Below are 24,572 nucleotides of genomic sequence, written 5' to 3'. Positions count from 1 at the left end.
TGACTAATGGTACAGGAAGACTTTATTAGGGATGGGCTCTTTAAATACCAATTTAAAAAGACGTTAAGGAAGAAAAATTAAGAGGAAGAAACAAGGTGCAAAATTTATTCTTTACACTTATTTCAATAGGAAACATATTGAATGAAAAATCCTAAAAATATATTGTTTTACAAAATCAATGCCTCTGCCCTTAATGTATAAAATTGTAAACATTACAAAATGTCAATAAATCTGTATTAATTCCACCTGAGGTATAATCTAATCGCTCAGTACATTGTCATAGAATTTACAAATTCAAGTATGTAAACAAAACATCATTGTGCCTGTACAGATCATCATGGGCCCGATCCATAAAACCAGCGTACCAAATAAGCCAGGATTATTTTGAAGAGTCTGACATATTATATTTAAGTTGATTGGGTTAGATAAATCAAATTCGATTTAGTTCAAGCTCAGTTACTTTAGCATTGAATTTGCTTTGTGGAAACAAATGATGTGAAAAAGAGTCAGACTAACTGAAATAAACCTGGCTTATATGGTATATTCACTTCATGGAAAGGGCCCCAGAGCAATTTCTACTTTAGTTTATTTTGTTCCCTTTGTTTTTACATGTTTTCACCACAGTCCCCATTAATCTGCACAGTCAGAGTCCATGGTTACACTCAGTCTCAAGCCCACAGGAATATGGTCCGTAAGGCCAGCCAGCTGGGTTATAAAGGTCACCTCTTCAATTTCCTGGATAAAAACAGAGACAGTACATGTTTTTCTATTGTGTTTTTTGAATGGAGAATAACTTGTTTTAAGACCCTTTCTATAATTACTGACTCAGTAGCTTTGCCATATTCAAATGTTTCATGAATTCTTTGTGGCCTCTGAATGTCACTTCTTGCCTTCAAGAAGACAAAAGAAATGGAGGCGAAGGAGAAGTAGAGCAAATGATTAAAATCACACAAGAACACGTACTGTTCTTTCACAAGACATGGGATGACTTTATTGGATTTGTAAAGCAACTTGATGGGCTTCATTCAGAGTGATAAACCTCCACCTCTTTTTGTCTGTTTGTGTCTTATCTTCCTCTTATTCAATTTTTATTATTATTATTATGCATTTATTTATTTTTCTATATTTTTTTTATTATTATTTATTTTTATTTTATAATTTTCTCTTATATGGTTATCTTCATTCATTTATTTGTTTTTCTTTTTTTCTATTTGTTTTGTTTTTGTATATTTTGACTAAAACTTTGGTGTTTTCATTCATTTTGTACTTGCCTAGTCTATGGATGTATTGGATAAACTGATGTGTGCTCTGACAGCTGATATAATTATGCATCCAAGGAAAATCCAATAAAAAGAATTTTGAAAAAAAAAGAAAAAGACCACGTACTGTTCGGCAGTGCTTTGAGATGGAGTTTTCTCGGTAGAGGATGTAGTCGATCCGACGTCCGATCCACGGCTGGCCAGTCTCAGGGTAAACTAACGGGCAGTCCTTGGAAGGAACAGGAGGCGAGATATACTGCTTCCTCAGCTCCTCACACTCCAACGTTCTACAGATACATAGAGGACAGAGTGGATATTCAGCTAATGTCTTCAGCTAGTTAGTTCTGGTCATGTCACATGATGCTACAGAGGCTTTTTATAATGTGAAACCGAGTGTACCTTTGAAGGTTTTCTGGGGTGTTTGTGTCATCTTCATACAATGTAGGCTGCTCCAGCAGAGTACCTTTAAATGCAAACCAATGAAATCACATTATTTGTCTTGTATGTATGCAACATTTACTGTAGTCTTGTGGTTTAAAATGGTACACACTTTGCAGAAGAAAACATGGATGAAGGAAGGTTTACATGGGGCAGATAAACTCACTATTATTAAAGCTGTTATTATGATTTTCGAATTATCATTATTATCTTTATTTTATTTTTTTCTGATTTTCAAGTTGCCTATCAATTTAGGTATAAGTATGTCTTTGTAAGAGTATTGTGATAGAGTTTAAATGCTTTTGCAAGGATGTGATTTTGATTTTATTTATATTATTTTTAATTTTTTAATTTTTTAAAACCATTTCTTTCTTTTTATGTTTTGATGAAAAGACTTGACATGTTTACAAGATGTAGAGCAACATGTATGTGCTGTTTTGTTTTTCTTCAAATAAAAAGTTTAATAACAAAAAATAAATAAAATGGTACACACCAATGACCCAGGGCTTCTCTTTCCCAGGCCCCGCCCTGCAAGGATCTCTGTATTCCCCAAACAGACAGTGATTCTGTTCCATGGTGTCATCTTGACAAACAGATAAACATGTATAAATACAAAAAAATACTAGTAATAATACAACAAACAAAGACTTAATTGTCAGAGACACACCAGGTGAGCAGTTGTCGAAGTTTAAATCTCCACAGAGCACATCAAAAGCAATGTCCTCGTCAGGCAGTTTGTAGGCTGCTTGGAAATCACCGATCCACTTGGTCACCATGTTCAACTGATCACACCGGATTTCCCCTTCACCTGAGTAAGAAAAAAACAGCTATCACAGGCATATCTTAACTTTGTTTGCTTAAAGGAAAATGCCAAATCAGATATTTGACTTGCCCTCTGGAGCATGAAGATGTGTGCAGTTAAAATAGCCAACTACATTCTTCCGTTTCGGATTCTGGCCAATTAGCACCTGAAATTTGTAAAAAAAATTGCATTACATCATAGATTCACTGTGTTCATACTGTGACAAAAGAATGAGTAATTGATGTGAATTCTCCAACACAAATAGGACAACCACATTAACTGATAGCAGCTTAACCCATTGAAGCCTGGAAAGCGTTTACGTTGTTTTGTAGTATTTGTATAAGCTCTCAAATACTTTTAGAATTTCATTTCTACCTGCTACAGAGGCTGAAACATCTATTATTCAGTAGAAGCGTTGACACTTCTGTTGAATTTACAGAAAAACTTCAGGTTTTAGGGGCTGATTTTAAAATCGCCCAGAGGTTTCACAGGAAGTTTTAGGCGTCAATGGGTTAATACATGATATACTGAGCAACATACCTTAGCAGAGAGGAGGCCCTTTGCAGCCAGTGCGTCTTCCCCTCGGCTGTTGGGAAAGCAGTGGTACTGGGCCTCCAGCACTGGGAACCGGCTGGCGAGGAAAATTCCACTGTTGAAGAACTTGAAAGAGGAACATCTGCATGGTGGCTGGCAGGCATACACACCAATGTCATACAGAATATGTCCAAAAACAGGTTTGAGCTCTTTAACAAGCTTCTGTGCCGCCCTCTTATCAAACACCTCTTCTAGACACAGTATGTCCACATTGGCTGGGAACAATGTGGACACCTCCCAGGGCACATCGTCCTGCTGGCGGAGACCCTGGGACAGCAGAGCTCGGGGGGCGCTCCGGTGACCTGCTCGGCCCCGCTGGTTGGAATTCTGATTGGAATTGTAAAGGGGAGAAGGGGAGTCAGTCGAGGGCTCTTCTGTGTCATCACAGGGCACACAGACCACATGACTGTTGGAGTGTGGGACTGAAACATGGACTTCAGTGGAGTCGGAGTGATGACTGACTGGGGGCTGTGCTTGTCTGTCCGTAGCACCATAATTAGAGGAGCAGGCTGTGGGCAGTATGCTGTTGGAGGGGCTGAGGGTCCCACAGCTGCTGGGGGAGTCAACAAAGATGCGGATATGGGGTCGACACACACCCTGCGCTATTCGCTGACCAATGGCCGCTGCCCTGCTCTGGGTGTGCCCCAAGTTGTTGAAGCGAGCCAAGCTGTCAGGCAGCAGACACAGGTTGGCTGTGGCAAATCCAAACGATGCCTTTCCTAACTGTTCAAAGCCTCTGTGTGTCTCATGCTCTGGTGAGGATGGAGTCTCTCTATGGTAGGAAAAGGGCCTGCGGCAGGCCTGAAGAGGTGCCCATAGGATAAATCCCAGGAAGGCCAAGGGCGCTGTCACAAGAAAAAGAAAGAAGAAGAGAATGGAGCCGAAGAAAACCTTGAGCGGGTGGAGGTAGCATTCCTGCTCCAGCCGCTTTGTTCGTTCCAGGGAGGTGGACTTGCACACAGCAATGAGTCGGTCAAGAAACCAGAAGCAAGGCAGGATGAATGCCCACCCCACAGCATGGATGCCTGCGACAAACCCATTAGGAAATGGAGACGCCTGCAGGGCCATGCCTCTGGCGCTTATCTAAGCAACAACCAGGATTTCCCGTTCTAGCCTCATTCCGGGGCAAAGTCTCTCTCATGTGCTCCACTGGACACTAAGACAAGACACATAAATTAAAATGTTGTTTGTTGTTGTTTGTACAAAGCACAAAAACATTTACATTGTTAGTTCTCAGGAATGTCATTGCTACATAGACATGTCCGTACATGCAGTTGTGGGAAACATGAAACCACTGGCAGCTAGAGTGCCATGAATACAATACAGTCTGGTGCTGAGAGAAGATCAGACGGGCTTACTGCATGCTAATGCAATGCATCATGGTCACTTTTAAGGAGGCAAAGAGAAAAACATGGTGCCTATAATCCAGCTGTCACCATTTGCAGAGTGTCGCAAACTCCTGGCGAGACACAAGCGTGTCTGAACACCACACCTTTGTGTGTTTTAACACATTAATCATCAAGTGTGCCAACGCAAAACCGAACATGCATATTTTTTCTAATCTAATGTGTGTAGTCACTATATATTTTTTACTGTGAAAGCGTATATCATTATGAAAAAATGAGTGAATTTGCCCTTTTACTTGTATGTTGCATTCAAACGTTCACTCCCTTTGCAGCCTTATAAATGGACTATACAGGGCAGAATACAACCAGGCAGTAGTGAACCATCAATACCCCGATTATGATTACAAACAGCAATCCTATTCAAAGCAGGCTACCGTAACGTAAAGTTTTATTATCAAGGGAAGCGAGCTTTCTGTGTCACTGTGCCTGGTCAGTCGCAACTCATACAGGTAGGTAAGGTGGGTGTCAGCAGTGATACTCCGGTCGCCTGCGAGCAGGTAAGCTAAGCTAACAGTTTGAAACAACTTTAAAATAATTTAAAATCAACATAAATGTACAACCGCGTAACGTCTCCGGATAACTATAGCACCATGTCATTTAAATCCCGCGCTGAATACGTGCTTTACATAGTCTATGAACATTGTAGATATGACAAATGACAGCTGTCACCTGTCCTGTTACGTAGCTAGCTTACAAACACTCGGCTAACGTGGCAGTCCAGATGGTCTTACCTTAGCACGGAAACTGGGGCAGTCCGGCTGGTGAACCAATGCAGCGAAAAACCTATTAATTTATTAAGTATATTTATTTATCAGGTTGTCACGTGTCCGGAGTTAATTATCAGTTTCTACTTTAATAGATAAGTGGTCCAATAAAGTAGTCCTGCCGTAAACCTCCCCTGCTCACAGCAGCAGTTCATCACACTGGCTTTATTAAGCCCCGCCCCTAATAGTGTTGTCATGGTGTCGGGCTCGTTCGGCACGTGACCTTACCTGAGACGACCTGTTACAGGCAGTAAGATTTGACCCAGTTAACCCTCTGGAGCCCATCTATTTATTGAAAATACACATGTTTTCCAATCCAATCCAATCCCCTTTATTTATATAGCACAATTTTAGCAAACACAAGGTTTCCAAAGTGCTGCACAAACAATAAATACATTACACAATACAAAGAGATGTAGTAAACAATAGAACAGTTAGATGCAATAAGATAAAATCAATTAAAAATGGGATAAAAATAAATAAAATAAAATGTAAAATGTACTGCCCGCACAAAATAAAATATGCATGAATACAATAAAAACAAAAAAACAAAAAAAATCATAAAATCAACATAAAATCAACACATTTTATTTACAGTAATAACTTTATTTATATATCATATGTAGACAAGCTGAGAAAGCCAGTTAAAAGTGCAATCATGGAGCTTTAACAGTGTGCCATTTATGTTTCTAGACCATTTTTAAATTGGGAATTTTCTTTCTACAATGAAAACTATTACTATTTTTAATTTACATGCAAATAGACTGTTTTGTAGTTTTATTATTTATTCTGCTGTTTTTGTGTGTATAAATGGTAAAAAATAAATAAATAAAAGGTACTTTTCCATAGACACGTGTGTCTTTTGTTCGTATTTTGGATTCCTGACAGCTTTATACTTTGTTAATTAAAATAAAATGAAAAATCTGACTGATAAGTTTGTGATGAGAAAAAGGAGCCATGCATGTGATGTAAGGACAGACTGAAAGATACTAAACAGAGACAGAAACTAATGCAGAGGAAGTTGACAAATTTGAACCAAAATCTCCTGGACTTCAGAGGTTTAATGTGATCGTGTGTATATTTTTTGTTGTTGTTATTATTAATTTGAATGAGCTAAAGTGACGTTTAACCATAGACAATGTATTGTGCAGTCATCTTTGTTGCAGGCAAAAATCTCCTTTTTTTCTGGGGGGGTTCTTAATTTCTTGCCATTAATCTGTAACCTAATTTAAGGATCAACCCACAGGGTCGGTTCCTGAATATAAATTACAAGTTTTGCAAATAAAATGTATTTTGCATATCCAGCACGTACAGATTATCAATTAAAATGATCCTTACAACAGTTGATCTTTAAGTCTCACAATGCATACTTGAATATGCAAATAACAAATACTCTTCTGTGAATTTATTTGTGGTTTTACCATCCATAAAATGTGTGCACAGGAACTGTGGCATGGTCGGCGACCATACTGATATATTTTGGGACTGCCCGAAAGTACAAACATTTTGGAAAAATGTCAAAGAAGAACTGGAAAAAATTTTGGCAGTAGAACTTCCAATGGACTCTTTGTTATTTTTATTAGATGTGTTTCCTGACCACCTGTTTACCACAGAACAATGTTAGATATTACACATTTTGTTGATGATTGCAAGAAAAATTATTACAATAAATTGGATGAAGAAAGACCCCCCATGATCACTCAGTGGTTACAGAAAGTAAAACATGTCTACATGATGGAATATATGATATATGCCCAATTACAGCTAAAAGTGCCTGTTTTTATGAGAAGGTGGACCCCAGTTACAGACTATATTGCTTAAGACTCTTACACTATTATTATCTAAATTAGCCCTTTTTTAAAAATGTATTTATTTATTTATTATTATTATTATTTTTTGGAATACAGAACCAGATAAAATATGTGTAATACCCTTTACAGTGCCATTTGTGTGACAGATGAAACCCAATCTCAAGATGTTTTGATTTGTTTTCCTTTGTGATGTTAATTGTCTGTAAATGTGCATAAAGGCAATAAAGTAAAAAAAAAAAATGTGTGCACAAAATCATAGCCATACAATATTGATTGTGCCATATCTTTAGTGTTTACTTTCAATTTGTGGACAGTATCGGCTTTCCTATACAATCCTGTCTACCAGAGAAGGAGAGGCTTTCTGTCCTTCTCAGCCATGCTGCAGAGGCAGGTGAGCACAAGCAGCAGGTCCTTCTGGAGTTTTTTCGGCGCTGTGGTCACGATCAGCTTCCTCAGAAAATCTGGATTATTGTAGTCAGCAGCCTGGGAACTGTTTTCCCCCGGCCTCTCCTTCAGGATCCCAAAGGTGTTGACGATGAATTCATTGAACGGAGGGTGTAGTGTTGCTTTGAACCCGAGCTGGCTCAACCTCTTCATGAGGTCATCATACCTCTGGGTGAGATGGAGCCGATAGCCCTCATCCACCTTCCCCGTCAGCGGGTGTGTTGACACCTGAAAGATGGAGAGAGGCTTGTGACTTTCCCACATAAGTGGAATGTTATGTCATTGTTTTTCAAAATGAAATGATAATGGGACAAGTTAGGGTTGTTCAGATTTGATCTTTTATCCGTGCACCAAGGTTATTATAGTTAACGAAAACTAACAAAATAACAAAAACTAGAATTGAAAAAACATTTTCGTTAACTGAAATAAAAATAAAAACTAGAGTTTTTAAAAAAAACGATAACTAACTGAAACTGTATTGTGTGGTTAGAAAACTAACTAAAACGAACTAAAATTATAGTGAAAATGTCCTTAGTTTTCGTTTTTGTCAACTTTTTTCATTCATAATTCAGTGTTTCTATTTGAACATGCAACACATGGTGAATATGTTTACTGAGACTGGGATGTTTACACTAGAACCAAAATACAAAACACCAGAACTGTAAGAGTTAATAACCTTATTGGGGCTGAGATGATAAACCAAAGGAAATAAAGGCACATACCCATTACAAAAAAACTAAAACTAACACTAAAACTAATAAAAACTAAACTAAAACTAAGCATTTTCAAAAACTAAAAACTAAACTAAAACTAGCAAACTCACTCGAAAAACTAACTAAAACTAACTGAATTTGAAAACAAAAATTCACAACAAAATTAAAACTAAAACTAATGAAAAATCCAAAACTATTATAACCTTGCCGTGCACAAGTCACACAACCAGTTTTGATGGCTGACCAGTAGCCTTTCTTCCTGACCAAGGTTATAATAGTTTTGGGATTTTTCATTAGTTTTAGTTTTAATTTCGTTGTGAATTTTTGTTTTCAAATTCAGTTAGTTTTAGTTCGTTTTTAGAGTGAGTTTGCTAGTTTTAGTTTAGTTTTTAGTTTTTGAAAATGCTTAGTTTTAGTTTAGTTTTTATTAGTTTTAGTGTTAGTTTTAGTTTTTTTGTAATGGGTATGTGCCTTCATTTCCTTTGGTTTATCATCTCAGCCCCAATAAGGTTATTAACTATTACAGTTCTGGGTGTTTTGAATTTTGGTTCTAGTACCCAGGGGGCAAAGTAAAAAAACCGACACGGAATGTTGTAAAAGGTTTCACACCAGAAATGATATCTAGGACCTTCAAGGATCACAACCTGGGTGGACAACCCGGTCAACTAGCTACTGGAAAGCTACAGGGGGCCAAAATCCCCCTTTTGGGGACATTTTCCTGGCGAAATTTTGTAAATGCAAATATTTAGGTACTACAAAGGCATAAATAGTCCTACAACTTTAACATTTGGCAGAGAGTATCCTGACACATAGGGGAAAGCAGGAAAAAAAGATGCTGGGGTTTACTGCAACTCTAGTTTAAGATATCACCCTCAACATGCCAAAAAAGACAAAAAAAAGTACTGTTCGCCTGACAAATGCTCATGAAAATTCATATTTTTCAACACTTTATGTTGAGTATCTATACCTAACATATATATAGAAAACTTCCCTAATTCATAAGCTTCCATTTGAGTCCAAGATGGCCTTTCTACTAGCTACTGGAAAGCCATAGGGTGGGTCCAAACAATGCAACCCCTATTGTGAAAAAAGAGTCAATTATGCGGATCAGACTCCATTCTATTTCTGAGTGGTTATTTGGAGATAGATTTGGAGAGATCATTCTATAAAAAACTGAGCCAACCTATCGAAAGAGCACAAAATACACTTTCAGATGATGCCTTGGTTAAGCAGCTTGGTTCCCACTAAAGCTACATGAGGGAACTGTGCATTTTGTGGTCTCCCCAAAATGAACAGGCAGTGCACTTGTGGTCTTCTGGATTGCTTGCTGTTCAAAATAGGTAAATATGCTTAAAAAAATTATTTCTTTATAAAATACTGAAGGATTTACATTAATATTATATACAGAAGGACAGTATGTATGTTTGCCACCTATGCTAATTTTAGATTTTTTGATGTTTCAGAAACTGAGAACTGTTTCAGCTTGCTAGCTTGCTAGCGAGCTATTAAGCTAGCAGCTAACATTCAGCTAACATTCTGAAAGAAACTGTAAGTCCCTTGTACTGTATTTTTCATTTTATCAATATATATTTTATATATATATATATATATTTATATATTTTATATATATATTTTATATATATATATATATATATATATATATATATATATATATATATATATATATATATGTGTGTGTGTGTTTATCACTGATTGAGAGTATTCCATGTGATGTACCAACCATTTGTTGCAGTGCTGTATGGGATTGATGCCACACCATGATGTACACGATGAAACATCTATACTGTATTTAGCACAAGTAAAGAATAGAGTGAGTATATTGAGACAGGTTGCACTACATATGCTTCAATATATTTTTATAGAACATTATATTCAGTGGTGGCTAGTGGTGAAATTGATTGGGTGGGTTAATAAATAAATTATAAAGTAAAAGTAACTCTCTCTCTCTCTCCCTCTCTCTCTCACACACACACGTGCGCGCCGTGATCCACCTCATTCATGTTAGCGCCTGCCATTTTTCTTCTTCTTCTTCTTCTTCTTCTTCTTTTTCTCTCCCATCTTGTCATTGGTCTGAAAACAGCAGTATTGGGCTAAATGAAATCAGCCCAAATGACAAGTAAGTCACGGGGGAGTGAAACGACACCTGTCAATAAGTTACCGGCCACCAGCCTGCTTCTAATTGGTCAGAACCGATCAGCCTGTGGGCTGAATGAAAGTAGCCCAAATGGACAGCAAATGGAGAGGGCGGGACATGGACGGGCCTGTCAATCACTTACACCCGGAAAATAAATTAGAGCACCCATTTAGAGATATCCATGTTTTCCTTTTAACTATTTGGTGCTTTTGCCACTTTAGATTTGACTAAAACTACATTACATTACATGTCATTTAGCAGACGCTTTTGTCTAAAGCGACTTACAATAAGTGCATTCAACCTGATGGTACTAGACATAGACCACAGGAATCAAGTAAGTACATAACTTTAAGAGCTAACTGTCATTGCTACAGGAGTGCTATATGTTAAAGAAGAAAAGAATAGAAAAGAAGAAGAAGAAGAAGAAGAACAATTTTTTTTTTTAAATATATATATGTGTTAGGTGACCATGGCTTAACCGAGGTATTGTTGGAAGAGATATGTCTTCAGCCTGCGGCGGAAGATGTCCAGGCTGTCTGAGGTCCTGATGTCGGTAGGGAGCTCGTTCCACCATTTGGGAGCCAAGATAGAGAAAAGTCTGGAGGAGGTTTTGAGGCGAGTTGACCCACGCAGGGTGGGAGTCGCCAGCTGTTTGGCTGATGCAGAGCGGAGAGGACGGGCAGGGGTGTAGAGTTTGACAAGGTCCTGGATGTAAGTAGGACCTGAACCGTTAGGAGCAGAGTACGCCAGAGCTAGAGTCTTGAAGCGTATCCGAGCAGCCACTGGTAGCCAGTGGAGGGAGCGGAGGAGAGGTGTTGTGTATGAAAATTTGGGAAGATTGAAGACCAATCGAGCAGCTGCATTCTGGATGAGTTGCAGAGGTCGGATGGCTTTGGCAGGCAGACCTGCCATGAGGGAGTTGCAGTAGTCCAGGCGTGAGATGACCAGTGCCTGGACCAGGACCTGAGCTGCCTTCTGGGTGAGAAACGGGCGGATTCTCCTGATGTTATGCAGCAAGAATCTGCAAGATCTGGTGGTGGCGGTGATGTTTGTGGAGAGGGACAGTTGGTTGTCAAGAGTCACGCCAAGGTTCTTGGCGGTTTCTGTGGAGACAACCACTGTGTTCTGGACAGTGATGTGGAGGTCAGAGGTCAGAGCCCTTCCCTGGGAGGTAGAGTAGCTCAGTCTTGCCCAGGTTGAGTTTGAGGTGGTGTGAGGACATCCACTGGGAGATGTCGGCCAGACATGCAGAGATACGTGCTGCTGCCTGTGTTTCAGACAAACTAAAACTAAACTTTAAACAACAATCTTTTGTATGTTATTTAGACAACTATACCTTTCTCATCTTTATTGCATAATATAGGGAGGGCTTAGCCCTGCTAGCCCATTTATACCAGCCATCACTGATTATATTGTAATTTTTCACAATTTAATCCACTACTTTAAATTTACAATTATATAATTTGAGTAATTTCTTTGTATGTTCCTTCTTGTAGCAAGATGACAAGCCAGCCAAAGAAACGTGGGAGATATTGCCATGCAGCTGAAACATGGTCTGGTGGCAAGGGTTGTGAAGACAAAAGCACTGACTACACAAAGTGTATCATATGTCAAGGACAGTCTGATACATACCTACACTTTATTACTCCCATAACGAAATCCAAGTTTAAAAAAGCCATTAATGCGCGTCAAGATGAAGTCTTCCAAAGACTGCACCATGATTCTGTGTCAGAAAAATGGTTGGAAGACAGTGCACCAAAGTGGCACCCAAAATGTCGGAATTGGTACATAAATGAGAGGAGCTACCAATATGCTGAGAAGAGACGTTCAGCTGATGTGAGTGCACAAGCATCAGATTTAGCTGATCCAGGATTCAGCTCCTCACACCATGATGTCAGGTTCACCAGGCGAAACACTGAAAAATTTAAATCCAAGAAGAGGTGTATAATTTGCAATAAGCAGTGGCTGCGAGGAAAGGAGCCAACCTCTTTGGTATCCTGTAGCAATGACAGTTAGCTCTTAAAGTTATGTACTTACTTGATTCCTGTGGTCTATGTCTAGTACCATCAGGTTGAATGCACTTATTGTAAGTCGCTTTGGACAAAAGCGTCTGCTAAATGACATGTAATGTAATGTAATGTAATGTAGTTTTAGTCAAATCTAAAGTGGCAAAAGCACCAAATAGTTAAAAGGAAAACATGGATATCTCTAAATGGGTGCTCTAATTTATTTTCCGGGTGTAAATGATTGACAGGCCCGTCCATGTCCCGCCCTCTCCATTTGCTGTCCATTTGGGCTACTTTCATTCAGCCCACAGGCTGATCGGTTCTGACCAATTAGAAGCAGGCTGGTGGCCGGTAACTTATTGACAGGTGTCGTTTCACTCCCCCGTGATTTACTTGTCATTTGGGCTGATTTCATTTAGCCCAATACTGCTGTTTTCAGACCAATGACAAGATGGGAGAGAAAAAGAAGAAGAAGAAGAAGAAGAAGAAGAAAAATGGCAGGCGCTAACGTGAATGAGGTGGATCACGGCGCGCGCGCGTGTGTGTGTGAGAGAGAGAGGGAGAGAGAGAGAGAGTTACTTTTACTTTATAATTTATTTGTTAACCCACCCAATCAATTTCACCACTAGCCACCACTGAATATAATGTTCTATAAAAATATATTGAAGCATATGTAGTGCAGCCTGTCTCAATATACTCACTCTATTCTTTACTTGTGCTAAATACAGTATAGATGTTTCATCGTGTACATCATGGTGTGGCATCAATCCCATACAGCACTGCAACAAATGGTTGGTACATCACATGGAATACTCTCAATCAGTGATAAACATATATATATATATATATATATATATATATATATATATAAAATATATATTGATAAAATGAAAAATACAGTACAAGGGACTTACAGTTTCTTTCAGAATGTTAGCTGAATGTTAGCTGCTAGCTTAATAGCTTTAATAGCCACCCTATGGCTTTCCAGTAGCTAGTAGAAAGGCCATCTTGGACTCAAATGGAAGCTTATGAATTAGGGAAGTTTTCTATATATATGTTAGGTATAGATACTCAACATAAAGTGTTGAAAAATATGAATTTTCATGAGCATTTGTCAGGCGAACAGTACTTTTTTTTGTCTTTTTTGGCATGTTGAGGGTGATATCTTAAACTAGAGTTGCAGTAAACCCCAGCATCTTTTTTTCCTGCTTTCCCCTTTGTGTCAGGATACTCTCTGCCAAATTTTAAAGTTGTAGGACTATTTATGCCTTTGTAGTACCTAAATATTTGCATTTACAAAATTTCGCCAGGAAAATGTCCCCAAAAGGGGGATTTTGGCCCCCTGTAGCTTTCCAGTAGCTAGTTGACCGGGTTGTCCACCCAGGTTATGATCCTTGAAGGTCCTAGATATCATTTCTGGTGTGAAACCTTTTACAACATTCCGTGTCAGTTTTCCAAAAAATATGGGTTTTGCCCCCTGGGTATAGTGTAAACATCCCAGTCTCAGTAAACATATTCACCATGTGTTGCATGTTCAAATAGAAACACTGAATTATGAATGAAAAAAGTTGACAAAGACGAAAACTAAGGACATTTTCACTATAATTTTAGTTAGTTTTAGTTAGTTTTGTAACCACAAAATACAGTTTCAGTTAGTTATCGTTTTTTTTTTAAATCTAGTTTTTATTTTTATTTCAGTTAACAAAAATGTTTTTTAAATTTTAGTTTTCGTTATTTTGTTAGTTTTCGTTAACTATAATAACCTTGTTCCTGACCTCTCTGATTTTGCCTGGGATATTGAGCAGGGTGAAGCCGTAGAGTCTCTTGTGGCCCTGGAAGACCTGGGAGAGAATCCTCCTATCCAGCTGGTAGGCAATCTCTCCCAGCAGCCTGTCTTCACCTGCCATGAAAGAATCCAAATTAATTTTAAAAATTGAATCTCTTTCTTTTGGTTACCACTGTAAAATGTCTGCATGTCACTGACCTTTGACCCCGAGAGGAAAATCAGTCTGGCTGCTTTGAAACTCTGATTTCTCACTTGTGTCTGTGTGCACCGAGCTTTGGACGAAAGACTTGAAGTCGACAGGAGACGAGGTGCGCTGGTTGTGTTTTAATCTGGTTTGTTGCAAGTCTTTTTTGAATTGTGTCTCATTGCAGGTGTTTTGCCATAGACTGGACGAGTGTCTTCCTGAGGGTGAGCAAACTGATGGAGAGGAAAACATTTTATTATTCTTGTCTTCTTGCCTTAGATGCTTCTGCCTCGTCAGACCTTAATCATTCCGACGGCTATTTCATTTGTCTGAATCTAAAATGTATTAGCCAGCTACGGACGGACTGTTTAAGCCTTTTTATACTACCTCCCAGTTTGTTTTAGGAATGATTTTAAGATCTTCTTGATTAATTTGAAGGCTCTTTGTGGTCTAGGTCCTCAATGTACTCCTGATCTTTTAGTACCATTACTTACTACTTTTTAATTATCTTTTTTATTGATTCCACATATCAACATTCCATCGACATTTTACATGTGCTGTACAATTTTCCAACATTAGTAGAATATCCGCATACTTCTCCACCACAGAGCAGAGACATAGACAGTAGAAGTAAAATGAAACCTTTTTCCACTACTCTCCTTGTTTTCATACCTCTCTTGCATCGTCCCCTTTTCTCCCGTTGGAGGGTAAACATATCAAATAAACATATGAGAAATGAACAAGTTTGTAGCCTGAACCAAGGGGGTCAATAATCTACAATAAACAGTGCCCTTACTGTACAAAGTCTGCTCTCAATGGAGACACAAAATCAACCCAGTTTTTCCAGTATATTATAAAAGTATCTGTTTTTAGTCTAGTTGAGAAAGTCAGCTTCTCCATTCTATATATATCCAGCATTACCTTGACCCAATCCTCTATTTTTGGTGCTTCTGTTTTTAGCCATTTTCTGGTGATGACCTTTTTAGCCGCCACCAACATTATTCGAAATATGTATTTTTCTCCTGACCTTGTAATCTCCTGGTTCTCTTTTCCCAAATATAAAAATTAAAATGTAAGTGGGAGTTGCCTTTTAGTACCATTACAAGCCTGTACATTGTTCAGGACCCTCAGTCAGAGACCTTTCTCTGTTCCAGAGACACAACATAAAACATGAAGAAACTGAGCCTCTGCAATCAGAGCCTAAGGTAATTACAGTCAGGAGGGGTCTGCAGTGCTTACAGTGAGGGGCATTGCATTGGATATAGCGTGTCTCACACCATTTATTATTAATAACATAATCCATTGGATGTCAAGAAAAGGAATCAAATCAATATACTTTTAGATTAGTTTTGGATTACTCAAACATCAAACATATTTAACACATTTGAGCTCCACAAACAGTTTTTTTTTTTCGTCTTCTAAACATCTCAGAACTATTTCAATGCAAATACAATGCATTTTGCATATCCGGCATGTACAGATTATCAATTAAAATGATCCTTACAACAGTTGATCTTTAAGTCTCACAATGCATATTTCAGTTCTGCTTCACCACCAAAGTAAAGAAATAATATATAAAAAATCTTAATAAAATACTTTTATCCCATATCTGTAACAATAAGACTGATGCATTCACTGACATTGACAATAGAATCAAGACATTTACAATTTCACTGTGAATTCACCTTCACGGATTGTAAATCTTTAGAGGAATATTTAGGTTATATTGGTTACAGTATACAGCTATTTTACAACATTATGTCATTATATTCTTAGAAACTTGAATAAGTTTTAAAAAATCATATCATCCCCAAAATTTCAGCTTCTTGATTTGATTTATTTCATTTGAAAGTTACATCGAAATCAATTACCAAAATGAATAAATAGTATATACAGTATATGCCAAGAACATTTCTCTGGATTTGTATAGCAATGAAACAACTTGGGACAGTATTGTCCCTTAAGTTCAATTATATTCACATTATTTTGATAGATAAGGATGTATCTTATTTACTATTTATTATGCTTTTTTTATGCGTCCAGTACATAAGTGCATTGAATTTCGTTGTATTTCTGTGCAATGACAAATAAAAATCTAATCTAATTATTTGGACACTGCCCTGACAACTCTGGACTGCACCCTGGCTGCCATCTAGTGGCAACCTGGATATAAAACAGTTTTATATCATTTACAATACCTGTTAATTCCTCCAGAGTGTCTTTGTTGAAGCTCTGCATGTTGGCTTTCAGATCTACGTTCTCCTTGACTACACTTAGCATCGTCGACTTCAACAGATCATTTTGCTGCCAGAGTTGTTCATTTTTTAACAGCAAGGCAGCCAGAGTCTGCTCCTGGTCCATTGTGGGGCTCCCAGTTTCACAGCTGAGCCTCAAAACACCCCCAAAACAAAAAATGTGTGGACGCTAAAAGAAATGTATTTCAAATCACAACAGAACAGGATTCTCAGTGAGGATTCTTTCACTCACACACAAACAACACAGATCAGGTTTAGAAAAGAACTTTATACACAGCATTAAAAGGTTATTCTTTACCTTTGACAAAGTAGTTTGACAATAATCAACAGTCTGCTTTCTAGCTCTGTCTAGTGCTTTCATCTAAATCACACACTCCTCACCAGCTGATGTAGTTTGCTCGGTTGCCATAGTGATGGAGATGGTGACATACAAGTGCAGCAGCTGTTCTGATTCCGCTGACTGCGCTTTTTTGGTCCTCAAGTGCAATAACTACCTGAGCTCACATGTCAACAGACATATCTCCATGACAACGGATCAAACTTCTTCTGTTGATGAAGGCTTTGACCCCAGTTTACACGTTTTAAAATGCATCTTGGGCGATCGGATCACAAGTGGTCAGCACTAAATACAAGTTCAACAGTTCTGTAGTATAAATGCTGTGTCCTAAATGTGTCCCTAAAAAGGAAAATACATCATCAATGGGTTAGGTGTGGTAATGATGGATCTGAACACAGGTATCAACAGCCATGTGTCTCATCTGTCCACTTGTGATCCGATCAGCCAAGACACATTTTAAAACAAAGTCTAAACGAGGTCTTAGATACAGTTGAAAGTTCTGGAAAAAGCTGGTGTCAAATCTTCCTAAAATCAAAACAAAGTTTTGTACAGCACACCATATAGCTAATAAAACTTTCATTAATAAACCCTCAAACTACAACATAGACAATCTATATATATTATCAAAACAAATAGCCTTTAAACAGGGTGAAGCAAATCATTCTTGAGCTATGTGATCAATGCACACTACAAGACAAAATGAAAATCAAGATTATGGTAACCGACTTTTTGCAACTTTGTGTCAGGATTTGTGACCGTTGTTCCCCCAGCTCAGCTTCCCCTCGCCCTTCCCAGAATAGCAAGAATATAAAGGAAGATGTTGATGATGTCTGTGTACAGGTTGAGAGCAGCAAAGATGTATTCTTCTGGACTCAGGGACAGTTCCTTGTTGCCAAGCAGCAGCTGAGTGTCCACCGCCAAGAACTGACAGTGACACAGAAAAGGGTCAAATATTTGCCTTTTTTTTTCGAACATGAGTAATTTCACACTTGGCTGGAGGACATTTGAAGGACTTTTGTTGGTTTAGCTACTTACGCAGGTGAAGAGCAGAGCTCCGAGTCCAGCATACACAATATGCAGAATCCGGTCACGGATGAAGATGCAGAGGAAGCCGAAGATGACCAGGACAATTAAACAGACGAAGAGTACACCGTAACAGGAAGTGAAGTCATACTTGGTCTGTGGAAGGAGGCCAGGAGAGACATTAAGGTCACATCAGACAATAATAGATGCACTTGACATGCAAAAAAGAGGCAGCAGGGACGGTGGGATAATAACCTGCAGAGAGAAGACGACCACCGTGAAGCACACGACGGCAGTGATGCCCACCGCCATGACCACTGTGTCAGTGTCGTGGTAGCTGGCGATCATTCCCACCATGTAGGACATACTGAGAGTCAGGACGGACTGGAAACCAGAAAGACAAATATATCAGCACTGGAGCACATGTTGGAGTGGAGTGCAGATTCATGGCATGAAGAAGAAATAGCAAATCAAGCTGTTCCTCCATTCGCAGCTCCTGGCAGGAGCTTAAGAAATGTATGGATGAAATACTGAGGGTAGACCTTCCACCTACTTTTGAGGTTTTATATTTGGGGAAATCAGACATTGACTTTACGAGATCAGGAGACAAACACATGTATAAAATAATGTTGATTGCAAGCAAAAAAGCAAACCTAAGATTGAGGACTGGGTGGAGGTTATACATAATATTTATGTTATGGAAAAATTTACTTTCTCCGTGAGACTGGAGGAGAACAGATTTAAAAGAACATGGAAAAAGAGATGACCATCATTAGAAGGAAAAGTACCCTGGTTCATAGCTACAGAAGTTGAATAGTTATGTTTTTTTTTGCTTATTTTTATTTCTAAAATTTTGCTACACTGGAACAAAATGCTGTTTGATTAGTCATATTTTTTGGATGACATTGGATGACTACTATTTCAGTTGCACAATTTTATTGGAGTGAATAAAAATGTAAAGTAAATTTATATCTGACCTAAGATGAAAGATGGCAAGTGTGATCTGAAGATGTATTATTGGAGGGGTTTGATTTATGTAAACCAGATGTATGCAAAATGTTTGTTAAAATGTTCAATAAAAAGAAAGTTAAAAAAAAAAAAAAAAAAAGAAATAGCAAATCATTGTGTGGTTCTGACAGTGATTTGTGAAACTTTTCAAAATAAGGAAGTCTTCTATCGTAACTGTGAGGTGAAAACGTCATAAATATATAGTGTATTTGTCACTATACTAGAATATATTGTTGTTTATATAATTCACTTTTTAAAACAAAGGGTAACTGAATAGATGATTGTATGATTCATGAACAAGAAATCCCACACACTGATTACTAAATAGTCCAGATGAGATAACACAGTACTTCCTGTGTTGTAACTCCTCCCTTCCTCTCACTTCTCAGAAACAATAAACTGAGCAGTCTTACTAATGCGACCAGGTTCCAGGGATGTCTCCTGCGAACGCTTCCACAGCAGCTGATCACACACACCGACACGAAGAATATGACGTAGGACACCAAGTAGGTCCAGGCGTTCACCATGACGAACTCCTTCACTTCATCCACAAAGGTGAAAACCGCCACAAAGGCGAATGTCACCAACAGCTGAGCAGTCAACACCAAGAACACCTGCGGGGAAGAAAGTGTTAATATGCAGCAGGCACAGATTATATTATGAACAAAGAATGTCTTTTTAGACATTTCAGGAATTATTCAAGGTTTTTTTCACAGTCAAAGAAGGTTTCTCCACTGCTTTCTTATTTTTATTTTATTAAGTAATTATTATTTTTTTATTATATTATATTGTATATAAATATATGTTATATATATTTTATATACATTTTGTTGGACCGACATATTTTTGTGCACATTTTCTTTTTACGTTAATGAGTAAGTGGTGGCTGCCTGTCTGTTGCTTCTGTTTTGTTTTATCTGTTTGTTTACTTTTATTTTATTTATCTTTTTCTCTGTTGGGTTTTTTTCTATGTTTCTTGTACTTTATGTGTCTGTATATATATATATGTGCCAAAACTTTGCATAAATAAAATTTACAAAAAAAAAAAAGGTTTCTCCTGATTGTTTATACATGCATTTATGGTAAATCCATATCTAGATGCAGATAAATAAAACATTGTGTCCTCTATGCTAGAGTGAGCAATATGGATAAAACCCTAAAATCATTTCTATATGTAATTTAAAGTACAATATCTATATATGTTGTGGTGAGTTGCTAACAGTTTTCAGGATTATTCATTGACAGGGTTCCTCAACCTTTTCCAAAGTCAAATTGAAGGACTTTTGAAGCATTTTTGAAGGTGCATTTTCAAGCTTATCCAGCCCTTTACAGCTGTGTTAAGAATACATATTTATATACAGTACAGAACAGTTGCATCTCAAATTAATCTTCAGGCTACCAGCTTTCAGATTATGTACACCACCTATATGTGGCATCTACTGTTGACTTGCTATTTTCCTAGCTTGTCCCCTCTTAAAAGACAGAAATTGGTCTATGGTGGGTCTCTAAGTGTTGAAAATAAGACAATAAAAGCTCATTAATTTACAACACTTCCTATTAGGGCTGATCAATTTTGAAAAAATATCTCATTGCGATTGTTTTGAATGAAATTGCAATTGTAATATGAGTTTGCATCACTATTCTCATTTTCATTGAAAAATATATTTAAAATGATCAAGTATGATTGTTTTGCTATGATCTGAATCAATTTTTTTAATAAGATCTGTAGACTATGATGTGTAGGTTCAGAACTCTCTGCAGCACCACAACACTTGAGTCAGAATAGTATTTGAGACATATTTTGCCTTAACCAAATAATGTGCCTCCAGCGATTTGGATATTTCACTGGGTCATATTGTGATTTAAATAAAATTTTAAAAGGCCCTACAGCAAGTCATATTCATTTGATCTTTTCTTCAACCACACTGCCTTCTTACTTTTCGAATAAAGGCTCGTCTTATGCTCTTGTTGTCTAATCCAAAATCAAAGTCTTGATTCTCATGAAAGGCTGGTGGGTCCTCCTCACTGTGGTACGCATCATCTGCAGTGGCAACAAACATAAATAAATATCAAATTAATGACACTGAATGTAGAAATGCAACAAAGTTACAAATACTTACCATTGAAGTTGTCACTGAAGCCCTGACCTGGCGGAGAGTACGGCGAGGTAGAGGGGTTTGCTCCATATCCGGGGCCACCTTGAGGGTTTGTGCCCATCCCGAAAGCTCCAGGAACACCCGGTCCAAAAGCAGTCGGTGGGGGGAAAGGGAGGCCACCAGGAGCAGGGAAACCACCAGGAGAAGTGAACCCACCAGGAGCAGTGAAACCACCGGGAGAAGTGAAACCAGCGGGGGGAGGGAAGCCCCCAGGGGCAGGGAGACCTCCTGGGGCAGAGAACCCACCCGGGGCAGGGGCTCCGAACATGGTTGAACCCGGTATATTCATGTCAAATGCGGCAGGAAAAGCTGTCTGCCCGGGATACGCAGGTGGAGCCTCATCCACGGGAGCGTATGCGGTCTTCCCGGGATAGGCAGGTGGAGCATCGCCCACGGGAGAGTATGCCGTCTTGTCGGTGCTCATCTCTGGCTTGGATCGGGAGCACAGACCCGCTGGAGAGTTGGTTTATTTGGATGGATGAAAAAAATATGAAGGGGAGAGTCACATGAATCAAGTTAGAATAACCAGCAGTGTTTAGATGATGACAGAGTGAAGTCTACAGTGCGATGCTCCGTAACGTCACTGAGGTCACCTGACGATGCTCACTTCCGGTGTATATCATAATTGATAATCATTGATCGACAACTTAATTAAAACAACTATTTAAACGCGTTATTAATGCTGTGATTTTCTACTACTAACATCGCCACTAAGTTGACGGTGAAACGAAGCCTGGGGCTTCATCATACCGATATAAAACATCTCCATTAGCCGGAGTTTTCACCGGATCTCCCGAGGTTTGCTAAATATAGGCCACAAATTTCACTTTCAGGCAAGAAACGGCTATGTAACCAATATAACTTACATTCAACGGGCTGTTTGAGTCAAATGTACGGATGTAACTAATTCATTGATAAAGTCCCAGTTCCTGTGTTTTTGTTACACACGGTGGCCATGTTTTTTTCACCAACGTTAGCCGATACAGCTGGACGATTGAAAGGCAGCAAAAATCAACAGTTAGAATAGTTCAAGTCTTTAAAAACTACTCACATTGCCTGTATTCAAAGCTTCAATCCCAGCTGGACTCCTCCAAAAATGGTTTGCGGTATTTTTTTCCGCAGTTTCTGGACCACTTGTGGGTTTTTTTGTTCAGTCTGACTGCCAGTAAACTGCTGTTGTTCCTCACCGCCCCCAGGATGCGGAATGTCGCGTTCAGGGCATATGGGATTATTCGTAACATACCTTTTCACTAAACTTTTTTTTTCTCTTCTTTTTTTAATTAATAAAAAACTGCATAAATATGGCACTACAGTAAGAGAAAGAAGAAGATTTAAACAGACCATGGGTTTAATTTATCCATTTTATTAATCACAGATACATTATTTATATTTGTTTTCACCTTTTCTTAATCTATTCATTTTATTTATTTATTTTACTTTGTATGTGTGCCCATAGTATGAACATATTGGTGTATGCACGCTGATAGTATAAACCACTGTCCTAAACTAAAGGAATTAATAATAATAATAATAATAATAATAATAATAATAATAATAAGACATGTCAACAGCAATGAGATGTAGGCCTAGCGAAATTGGAGGTGTGAGGAATTTTGTGCAATAAAACAATAGGCCTATAGCACAATTGCATCAAGCGACCTACTTTCACTAGCGAAATACAGCCATGCTTGCTTGTTTTTATATTCTTCTATATTACTGCGGTAATTACACTGGGGCTTCAGAAAGTCCTACCCCCTCAGTCGTATTTACGACTTGATATAAACGCTTATTACAAGTCGGAAACTCAAATCACGATTACTACGATATGACTTGAACGCCGCTTCAAAGTGTCTTGAGTGTTTACATAAGTGTGTCTGAAATGCGTCAGTAAAACGAAAGAGGAGTGCGTAAAACTTCCTGTGGAAAAATCTATTATCTGTAAACATCAGCGAAGACTTGAGGGAGGATTTTATCTACAATGTACCAAGTCCATTCAAGTGCTGTGAGCACTTGAATGGACTATGGACTGTGAGAAAGCTGTGAGAAACCCATTGTATGGCAGCTTACTGATAATGATTAAAATAATATAAAAAATACAAACAAAACATAATAAATAACTTAGGCTGTATAAATCCTAATTTATTAACCTGCTCACGCCAGCAGTATATGTTTAGAATAGTTAAATTAGCTCCACCTTTAATGAGCTGCAACAAAATTAGTAGTAGAAATGTTATTGTTTATTGTTTATTGAATGGATCCCCATTATCTGACGTCTTGGCGACTGCTAGTCTTCCTGGGGTCCATAAAAAGACATAGAACATGACATACAAACAACATAAACAAAAACAGTACATACAAGAAAAACAATAACAAACTCAATTCATACATACATGCAATACTGTTAAAAAATTCTACATTCATATTTACCCGACAAATGTTATACTGTAAAAATCATTAATTCAGATGTCTATAGTGTCAATATCAGCTGTATACACTTATAATTTGTCATTTCATGAGAGAACATTTAAAAGGAAGAATCATCCGGCTACAGATATAGCAGAGAAAAATAAATAAAATAAAAAAACAAAATAAATCGCAACATATCAGTAATTATTCATTTGGTGGGCGGCATCAAGTGTGTCTTAAGTAATTTTTTGAATGACAATTTGTTTTGCGTGCTAGAGATGTAACCATCATGGACAACAAAATGAGATCCAAACAAAAATAAAAGTCACACAATCCTATAATAATAGTAACCTATAACAACATTGTGTGATGGTATGAACATGTCTAAAGCCAGTGGTGGAATGTAACTAAGTACATTTACTTAAGTACTGTACTTAAGTACAGTTTTGAAGTACTTATACTTTACTTGAGTATTTCCATTTTATGTAACTTTATACATCTACTTCACTACATTTAGAGGCAAATATTGTACTTTTTACTCCACTACATTTAGCTGACAGCTTTAGTTACTAGTTACTTTTTGGGTGAAGATTTAACATGAGAACATGATCAATTTAAAGTGATTAGACATTTGTTTTTTAAAATGATAAAATTATCAGCTCTATCTTTACAGAATTAAAACGCTGTTTACATAAATGGATCAATTCAAATAATGCAATAATATATATAGAATATATAAAACAACCTGAGTGGGCCCATTCTGCAAAACGAGTACTTTTACTTTTGATACTTTAAGTACATTTTGATCCTGATACTTTTGTACCAGTGGTGGAAGGAGTATTCAGATCCCTTACTAAAGTAAAAGTACCAATACCACACTGTGAAATGACTCCACTACAAGTAAAAGTCCTGCATTCAAAACTTACTTCAGTAAAAGTACAAAAGTATCAGCATCAAAATGTACTTAAAGTATCAAAAGTAAAAGTACTTGTTTTGCAGAATGACCCCACTCAGATTGTTAAATA

General features: G+C 37.8%; 3 protein-coding genes across 3 annotated transcripts; all 3 read right to left on the bottom strand.

The window, feature by feature from the left end:
• smpd5 (sphingomyelin phosphodiesterase 5) lies at nucleotides 1–5,410 on the bottom strand. The gene is made up of 8 exons (XM_059338614.1): nucleotides 5,231–5,410; nucleotides 3,040–4,249; nucleotides 2,590–2,665; nucleotides 2,365–2,505; nucleotides 2,191–2,280; nucleotides 1,659–1,722; nucleotides 1,387–1,546; nucleotides 1–735 (listed from the first exon to the last, which is right to left on the bottom strand). Exons 2-8 carry the CDS (start codon nucleotides 4,159–4,161, stop codon nucleotides 631–633), a joined length of 1,758 nt encoding a protein of 585 aa, XP_059194597.1. The 5' UTR covers nucleotides 4,162–4,249; nucleotides 5,231–5,410; the 3' UTR covers nucleotides 1–630.
• Nucleotides 5,411–7,346: 1,936 nt separating this feature from the next.
• Nucleotides 7,347–16,729, bottom strand: LOC131975838 (speriolin-like protein). The gene is made up of 4 exons (XM_059338618.1): nucleotides 16,561–16,729; nucleotides 14,377–14,595; nucleotides 14,168–14,292; nucleotides 7,347–7,746 (listed from the first exon to the last, which is right to left on the bottom strand). Exons 1-4 carry the CDS (start codon nucleotides 16,721–16,723, stop codon nucleotides 7,414–7,416), a joined length of 840 nt encoding a protein of 279 aa, XP_059194601.1. The 5' UTR covers nucleotides 16,724–16,729; the 3' UTR covers nucleotides 7,347–7,413.
• A 136-nt stretch (nucleotides 16,730–16,865) lies between these two features.
• Nucleotides 16,866–22,337, bottom strand: grinab (glutamate receptor, ionotropic, N-methyl D-aspartate-associated protein 1b (glutamate binding)). The gene is made up of 7 exons (XM_059338617.1): nucleotides 22,193–22,337; nucleotides 21,106–21,594; nucleotides 20,923–21,026; nucleotides 19,399–19,599; nucleotides 18,233–18,361; nucleotides 17,990–18,133; nucleotides 16,866–17,878 (listed from the first exon to the last, which is right to left on the bottom strand). The coding sequence occupies exons 2-7, from the start codon at nucleotides 21,563–21,565 to the stop codon at nucleotides 17,726–17,728; spliced, it is 1,191 nt and encodes a 396-aa protein (XP_059194600.1). The 5' UTR covers nucleotides 21,566–21,594; nucleotides 22,193–22,337; the 3' UTR covers nucleotides 16,866–17,725.
• Nucleotides 22,338–24,572: the final 2,235 nt, after the last annotated feature.

The sequence above is a fragment of the Centropristis striata genome, chromosome 8 (genome assembly GCF_030273125.1).
Source record: "Centropristis striata isolate RG_2023a ecotype Rhode Island chromosome 8, C.striata_1.0, whole genome shotgun sequence".
Lineage (NCBI taxonomy): Eukaryota > Metazoa > Chordata > Actinopteri > Perciformes > Serranidae > Centropristis > Centropristis striata.
This window is presented reverse-complemented; position numbering and strand designations above follow the sequence as displayed.